Genomic DNA, 9,190 nt, shown 5'->3' with positions numbered 1-9,190 from the left:
TCTAATACTATTCATTTTATACTCTTTATATATATATATATATATATATATATATATATATATATATATATATATATATATATATATATATATATATATATATATATATATATATATATATATATACTCTTCAAAAATTTTAGAGAACAATGTGGTCATTAGAACATTTAGGGTGCGTTTGGTTTGCACCGTTTTCATTTTCATTTTCTGGAAAACACGCGTTTTCTAGAAAATAGAAAACGACTTTTTGTCATTCTCTGTTTTTCTAGAAAACGATAGCCAATTTTTTAGAAAACGTGCGCGAAAAACGCAAACCAAACACCATTTTCCAGAAAACGCGCGTTTTCCAGAAAATGAAAATGAAAAACGCGCGTACCAAACGCCCCCTTAGAATCTTAAATGTGCCCTTTCATAAATCTGCCAAAAAAAAACGTAGAATCAAAGTAGGCCAAAAAATTACCATAATTGAATTCAAACTCCAAAATGACAGATTATGGGAGCAACAAGAATAGCCACTTTGAGGTAAGCACAATTGATCCAAGGATCTTTCACAAGATCAAGATTTCTTCATCAATTAAATTTGGCATCCAATTAAACAATATTGATACAAGGGACCATCATATATATACATGGAGATGAATGAGAATTTAACTTGAATGAACCGGATATAAATCAATTTCTATATCCTAAAAAGTAAAACATGATATCATTTCAGCCAAAGGCAAAGTGAAGTAAAAAAAAAACGATATAAACAACCTGGTGGAAAAATGAAGGGAATAAACAAAAGAAAAGGGTATAAATTAGTGTGAAAAGTGACATAAGATAACAAGGTTGTGATCATTAGTTCCCCGTGCTTCATGGGGTCGACGGACACTTCTAAACGACCAAAACTTTGGTTGTGTAGTGTTTGTCATGTATAGAACGAACAAATTAATCAAATGAGTAGAGATTGCAACCAGTTGGAAGTGTACTCGTATGCAACAAATGTGACTGCAGCAGCAGGAGCAGATTTTAATAAACTGGGAAAGATGCCCTTGTATAAACCAGGCCACCCTTCTGCGTGGAATATGTCTCTCAAGGCATAATGCATGTTCTTGTATTTCTGGCTCTCTACTCGTGCCCCATACCTTGGATGCCTCTCTAGACCTTCGATCTGCAGTTAAACCAAGCGAAATCAAGACAGTGAGATAAAAACTATAAAATAGTACAGTGCTCTAAAGGTATATACTGTCAAGCGGAAATAAGTAGGCTTTTTGAAAGCAAATAATGATGAAGTATTTAATAGAAGTATGGTGGCAAATTATATGGAACCCTTAATCAGTGATCTTATGTAGTATGGTTCCTTCAATATAATACAGATCTTGAAGCAACTTCAAGCGATAAACTAAGTGGTCTCAAGAAACCACAATATTTTGGTTTTCCAAACCATAGTCTGTGTTATGAGACTTTGAAACTGTAATGGCCTTTGAAACTGCAGTATGTGAGTGTTTCAACTTGTAGTTATACTTAAAAGTTCGAAATCTGTAGCATTTGGGTTTCAAATATCGACTCGTACCGAGGTTTCGGTCATAGACTAGAATGATACGGTTTCGATATTGTATCGTGTTATACCGATACGATTTCGGTATTTTTTTTATTTATATATAGTAATTATTAGATAAATATATTTATTGTGTATAATTTAAAATAAGTTGTATATTGATTTTATATAAGTTATTTAAACAACTTAATATGGTTAGAAAAAATAATTAAATATACTTTTCTTTAAAGATGTATTAATAACTTGAATTAAAATTGATACATCATAATTATATAAATTAATTATTTATTCATTTAATTAATTATTAATTTAAATAATATATATTTAAAATAGTAAAAAAAACTAAAAATATCAATTAAACAGTACAAATTATAAAAAAATAAAAAAAATTATCAAAATATAGATATGATTTATTAAAAATTTTAAATAAAATTAAAAACAGTAAAAAAAAATTATAATATCAATTAATATATTTTTTAAATTTTAAATATATTTTATAGGGATACTTTAATTAGGGTTTATGAAAACCTATTCGAAATATCACACCTCAATTGGGAATTATTTAAATTAATTTTTTTTTTCGGTAACAGTAGGGATCATCTCACACCGGTCGCGTGATGCGGCGCTAGAAGAATCCCGTATTACTTCCGGCGCAGGCTGAGGCATCACACGACGCTTCCGGCACCGGCGGAGACGTCGCACGACGCTTCCGATGTCGACGGTGGCATCGCGCGACGCTTCCGCAGCACAGAGGCATCTCGCGATCGTCGATCGTGAGCAAATGACGCACGCGAAATTTATTCGAGTGCAGTGCCGGTTTTGCTTCCGCACCAAAACGATAAAATTTAACGGTTTCGGACGGCACGGCTCGACACTTCAAACACTGGCCAAATTACATGATACTTAGAAATTCAATAGTATATCATTACTGGTTCATTGAAACCATTGTATATGATCTTTGCATTCACAATATCTAGATAATCCAATCCCTAATATATAGATTCTATTGATACAAACTTCAGTATGTAGCCTTTGAACCACAGGATATAGACATTCACAGCAGTTTATTGGTTCTGTGAATTCACAACCATAGTATATGGTCTTCGATACTATAGCCTTTACAAGTACACACCTGTTGTATATGTTTCTGAATCCAAATGTATACTTTACAACCATAGTTCACAATTCATTACTAAATTTTGTGATTTATTGATTAAACCAACCTCCATTAAATCACTTATGGAGGCACTACAAGAAAACTGGTTGATCCTGTCCGAAAGCTGAATCAACGGACGCTGGGCACGTGGCGCTCTCTAATGGTTGACGTAGATCTCCTGACTATCTGAACGGACCTCAGGTGAACCTGCACAGAAGTCGGGCCGAGAAGGGGTTCCCGGCGACGACCCTCCGACACTCAAGTCAGGTAAGCGAACAACGAAGAAGTGGCTACCAAATTGTAGAGCGTGAACGCTATAACTGAAAAACCTCCCTCTTTAGTTTATGAAGAAAAAGAGGAAGTGCAGATTCACCCGACCCGATCGGAGGCCACAACGTTCGTTGCGGCCGATATGGAGGCAAGCCAAAGACAGGAAGTGATCAAATGCCTCCAGAGAAACTGTGATGTCTTGAATCTCGCTACACCGGGCTCGAGAAGCTGGCTTTCGCTTTGGTCTTTGCCGCTTGGCGCCTCCGTCCCTATTTCTTGGCTCATACCATTATCGTCCGGACGAATAGTCCATTGGGAAGAGTGCTATTGAACCCAGAAGCGTCCGGACGGCTTATCAAATGGACAACGGAGTTGAGCGAATTCGACATCCAGTACCAACCCCGCTCGGCGATAAAGGCGCAGTCCTTGGCGGATTTCGTCACCGAAGTACAAAGGCCAGAACCCGAAGCCATGTGGAGGATATTTGTGGACGGATCGTCCACTAGGCTCGGGAGCGGGATTGGAGTACTACTGCTATCTCCCCAAGAAGAAAAGATGCACTTATCCGTCCGGCTGGATTATAGAGCTACAAACAATGAAGCTGAGTATGAAGCCCTCATAGGCGGCTTGCAGGCAGCTCGGCATGTTGGAGCCGGTCGGGTAACGCTCCATTCGGATTCTCAGCTGGCCGCTCAGCAGCTCTCTGGCACCTTTGAAATTAATAACGCGCGGCTCAAACTCTATGCGGAAGCCTTCGAGAAACTCAAGGCCGACATCAGAGAGGTCATTATACAAAAGATACCCCGGGCGGAAAATCAAGCGGCCGATGAGTTAGCCTTCCGCTCAGAGGGTTTATAGACGCCGGCTCGTCTCTCGATTTTTAACGTCGGAGCTCGACGGTCTCAGAAGGACGCGGACTGCAATTTGGTAGCCACTTCTTCGTTGTTCGCTTACCTGACTTGAGCGTCGGAGGGTCGTCGCCGGGAACCCCTTCCCAGCCCGACTTCTGTGCAGGTTCACCTGAGGTCCGTTCAGATAGTCAGGAGATCTACGTCAACCATTGGAGAGCGCCACGTGCCCAGCGTCCGTTGATTCAGCTTTCGGACAGGATCACTGGTTAATAGCGACAAAATTATAATTCCGTCTCTAAATTAACGACCGAAATAATAATTATCCCTAAATCAATGACCGAACATTATTTCGTTCATTAATTTAGCGACAGACTTATAATTCCGTCTCGGAATTAGCGACCAAAAATTCTATTCCGTCTTTAAATTTGTTGCTATTAATCAAAAATAATATTTAACTTATTTAATTAATTAACGGCGGATAAATAATTTCCGTCGTTGATTTAGCCACGGAATTAAATTTCGATCGCTAATTTAGAATCATATTAGGATTTCTATTTTTTTTTCCTCTCCTCTCGCTCTCTTGATCCTCTCTCCGATCGATCTTCAGTGTCTAGCGCAATCTCCTCTCTAACACAATCTCTTCTCTGACACACAAGTAAACCTCTCCCCTCTCCGACACTTTGTTTATGAGGCCAGCCGCGGCCTCGGCCGGGCGCAACCTCACGTTGTGTTTGTGAGTCAACCGAACAGAGCCTCACGCTATGCTCGCGAGGCCAGCCACAGCCTCCTCACCCTCTCACCCTTGGCCAGCTGCGAGCTCAGCCCTAGTCGTGTGGCCGAGAAGGCGTGAGCGGCTGGGGTGTTCGGGGTCGACCATGGGCGGTCGTGGGTGGCCATGCAGCCATGGGTATTTAGCTTCTCCTGAAAATGAAGAAGAAGCTACCTTTAGCTTCAGACTACAAGGAAATAAATTAATTGCTTATTTGAATTTAATGACAAACAACAATCTAATTTGTCTATTCTATTGGTGGTGGATCACAAGTTGCTTCTTGTCTTGTGCTTAAGGATGTTAGGTAGAATGACTATGGAATGCTTCCAAGCCAAGTAAACTTTAGCCCCAAAAGTCTAAGAAAGGTGTCAAATGATACAAACTCTTGGTAAAATCTTTAAGGACAATTCTTGATCACTCTTCATTAGGATCTCATTCTAATTTGATGTATTATTAACTTTGACTTGATGAACACTTGTGCTGAAAGAATTAAGGTGTTAAGAATTCTGTGATGGTGATTATGAAAAGCATGTGGAGATGAGTTGAAACTTAGCAATAGCTTTCTCACATGGAAAACAATTCAGTGTTGGGTCCTGAAGCTTGAGAAGTTTGACAAAGTGGCACAGAAATTTCATTCATGAAAAAGCTTTTGTACCTATTCCTGGATTTTCTTTTGTACTGATTGAATAAGTAAATGAAGGCATCTTTTAGGAAAGCAATAAATACTGGTCTTGTGAATATGGGACTGGAAACAGCCTCTTGTAAAAAACAGGATAAGGCTGCGTACAATGGATCCTTCCCTGGACCCCCACATAACGGGAGCTTCGTGCACCGTGAATATGGGAAATCAGTGGTGCTGTGGAGGGGCTGAAAGTCATTATCTAAATTATAGACCTTCACTTTTTTTTTATATATAATCTAGATGTTCAGGCTTTGCTTAATTAATTCTAAAGGTAGACAATCTTTCTCTAGATTCATATACTAGATAAATCCATAGCACAGTTTATATTAAATTCTGATCCTCTCTTGATTGGTATACAAATCTGATTTGATTAGTATGTGTTATAATATTATTTTGCAGATATAATCATATCAGATATTGTAGTAGTACACGGTGGTCAAATTATATAGAGAATTGTAGGGGATTGGTAAGTATTGATGTTATTAATAATTCAAATTCATCTAATCTTTTATTTATTGTTTGGAATAATGAAAGTTTTTTCATGTAATTTTACTCCTGATGGTCATAGTGTATCTACTTATATAACCAAAAAATGTAAAGAGCGTCAATGCGCTTTTGGTTGTACATGGAGGCATGTAGACCAAGATCTTAAAGATTTTTATTATCGAAATTATTTTATGAAGTAATTTGAATATTGTTTTTACTGTATAATATAATTTTTAACTTTCTCGATATTATTGTAGAAAAATATATTTGAGAGCAAGGACATGAAGTAGAATTTAAAGAAACATGGAACTTGTCAAAAATTATACAAAGACTTGTTATACAAGTGGAGAAGGAAGAGAATAAGGTCAACCCATGTACAAATGAGATTTAGGATGCATGGAATAATAATTGGGCTGCAGAAAAATGACAACAAAATTTATCGACGGCTCGAAACAATAAAAATATTGAGCTTGCTTGCCCAAGCACCGGATCCACAAAGCATACAACTGGATCACGATATATTGTAATGCATGCAATAGACTTGGTGAGTTTACGACAAATATAAGAATTTTTTAATTATTAATACACTTATTTTATTTTATAAAAAAATTATATATGCAGGTAGATACTTTACAAAGACCTCCCATTTGTTGGTAGGAATTTCGCAATATGCACAAAAAAAAAAGATGACACTTTTCTCAATGCTCAATCAAAGGTACATAAGAATATAAACTTTATTACAACTCACATTTTTTTTTGTGCACTGGCTTTATTAATTGTATATTAGATAATACTAAGTTTTTTTACATAGAACGATATGACTCATGAAGTTGCACAAGCGTCTCAACCTACTATAGAGGGAAAGGAATTACAGACTCTATATGCTATCAATGATATATATTATGAAGTTGTAGGTGGAAGGAAAAAGAACTCCCTCTACAGCCTTAGCTCCTAGACAAAAATTGTATATGATCGTGTGATGACTCATAGGCTCAGGGGTCGTCCTTCATCTACTAAAGTGCAAACATTAATACAAGAAAAATCAAGAATTGAGGAGCAAGTCTCAGCATTAGCATTAAAGATCGGGTAAAGACGACAGTAGAGCAACTAATGCAAGAATTCTTCTCTCGCTTTCCATTAATGAGTCCTTTTACTTTTCCAACGCCGCATGATTTTGACTCGCGGGATACTCAAGACTCGAACGCCACTAATAAGTAGCTCTTATTTATCACTCATAAAACATGCAAAATTATACTGTTAATTTTAATACTATATACAACTCTAATTGTATTAGATCTTTTCAGGAACAATATAGATAAAAGGTCAGCACTCGAAGAACTAGATTTGATACTGTATTCTATTATTAAGGTATATATTTTTTTAAAACATATTAAACTTGTGTTTCATTCTTTGATAAGTAGTTTTGTCTTTGTGTATATCTATTTTAACTTTAGATTTATATATAAGCGGGATTGTTTCAAAATAGAAAATGTAGTCAACTTTAGATTCATGTAGTAAAGTTTGAACTATCATATTGTACTTGTTGCAGTTGGATGGGATGATAAAAAGGAAGAAGGGAAGTGATGAATGTATTTTGTTTTTGAGCAGAATGGAATATATTGGAAATTGAACCATTAGTATGTTTTGTGATGAATGTATTGTTTTTTGAACCATATACTTGTTTTTTAATGTTGCTTTGCTGTTAAACAGTTGTAATTCATGTGGACTTGGAATGTTGAATGTAAGGAATTTTGAATGTTGCTTTGTTTAGGGTTTCTGAATTTTCAGTTTAATTTTGTGATGTAATCTATGATTTTTACTATTTTTAAGGGTGTTTTGGCAAATTTTAAACAACAGGATTTTAATATTTTCTTGTGATGTAATTCTGGTACTGAATTTAGCGACAAATTTAATTCCATCGCAAAATTTAGCGACGAAATTAAACTTCCATCGCTATATTAGCGACAAAATTAAAATTCTGACGCTAAATGCGACCATATTTTTTGTGACCGAAAAAATCAGTCGCTAAAAACTATTTTTCTTTTAGTGAGGGCTCTGTCCGTAAACTTCATCTCGGTGGTTTTGGTTAACAACTATCGACACAATCAAACTTCATGAGGGATTATAAAAGAAATTTAAAATTAGTTGTTCCAACTAGACTTTTACTTTGTAGGGTAGCACAAGAAAACATATATTAAATGAACTACTGAGCATCTCCAGAATGTTATAAGTAATCATATGGTGAAAAACATCCTTGGAAGTTTGGGCCTAAAACATGACGCATTTGAATGTCCTTGGAAGTTTAGCAGCTAAGAATTTTGGTACACAAAGATAGTTGCCAAACATTCAAAATTTTAGCTCAGCATTAACCATATGGGATGAAAATTTCTAGAGCTTCAAGAAAACACAAATTTAGAGACCAAAATGGTTGGCTAATTATATTGAGCATGCTAAGATATACAAAGTTACCTGGAATCGCTTTTTGACCACATCTAGAGGGTGACAAATGGTTTTCGCACAGGTTCCAGCTGCAAAACCACAAAGAATCAATTGGAAGCTTGATAGAGAATCATCTGGCTTGATTGGGCCAATATAGGAAAATCTGTATCTATTCCAAACCTGTATGAAGGAGAGAGATTTTCCAATTTAAAATGTCAAGAAAAACAAAATGATCATTGATACTTCATAAGATGAACCAAAATTACCCAAAAATCTACGATGAAAATATGTATTATTGAAATTTATGCTAAAACACAAGGATGGATGACTTATGTTAGTGCTGGAATAGTGAAGTTTGGAACACTTTGAAGACAATGCTAAAAATTGTGAGGTTCAAGCAAGAAAGACCGTGCAGAAATCTAAATTAATTTATGACAATATTTAGAGTTAAATCAATAAGCATGATGATAAAAAGTATCAAGCAAATTTTGATATAAAATATATTGTTTTCAAATGTTACCATCATCCAACGCTTGAAAGTGTCATATGATCCAAATTGCAGAGAAGCATAGGGAATGATTTCAACAAGTGTGGGCGACAATCCAGCATATAGTCCTCGTACACCACGAGTTTTAATTATGTCAAACAAAGCTGATCTCATGGTTGGATAGACCTAAATTAACATCATATATTCTCAGTATGTGTTCCAGTTATAAATGGAATTTATTAAGTGCACAAATTACATTTAGCAGAATTCATTTCCCCATTATTCTAAAACTTTCGTTTCCATTGGAGGACATCAAAGCATGAAGAAAGGATATTTCTCTTAATACCTTCGGCTCACCCTGTGAGGCTAAGACTGTCCGTAGAAGATCAAAAGGATATGACCCTATAGTTGCTGCACATCCTGCAAATGCTCCACTAAAATAAGACAAATAAGGACTCAACTGCAAGTGATCCTCTGCAAAGGAAAATTTAGTATGTCAAGGATATCAGT

General features: G+C 36.1%; 1 protein-coding gene across 2 annotated transcripts in view; it reads right to left on the bottom strand.

Annotated features, from left to right (window-relative positions):
- Positions 1–561: 561 nt before the first annotated feature.
- Positions 562–9,190, bottom strand: part of LOC122006215 (mitochondrial thiamine diphosphate carrier 2-like) — a 31,900-nt gene continuing 23,271 nt past the window's right edge. Inside the window, exons 4-7 of one of the 2 annotated variants that reach the window (XM_042561634.1) lie at positions 9,027–9,154; positions 8,714–8,866; positions 8,224–8,373; positions 564–1,153 (exon numbers count right to left, since the gene is read on the bottom strand). In XM_042561634.1, the coding sequence (XP_042417568.1) occupies positions 935–1,153; positions 8,224–8,373; positions 8,714–8,866; positions 9,027–9,154 (650 nt within the window). In that variant the 3' untranslated portion in view covers positions 564–934. Of the gene's footprint in view, positions 1,154–8,223; positions 8,374–8,713; positions 8,867–9,026; positions 9,155–9,190 lie in introns of both variants that reach the window. The other variant, XM_042561635.1, reaches the window with a different exon arrangement.

This window comes from Zingiber officinale, chromosome 7B (genome assembly GCF_018446385.1).
Source record: "Zingiber officinale cultivar Zhangliang chromosome 7B, Zo_v1.1, whole genome shotgun sequence".
Lineage (NCBI taxonomy): Eukaryota > Viridiplantae > Streptophyta > Magnoliopsida > Zingiberales > Zingiberaceae > Zingiber > Zingiber officinale.
This window is presented reverse-complemented; position numbering and strand designations above follow the sequence as displayed.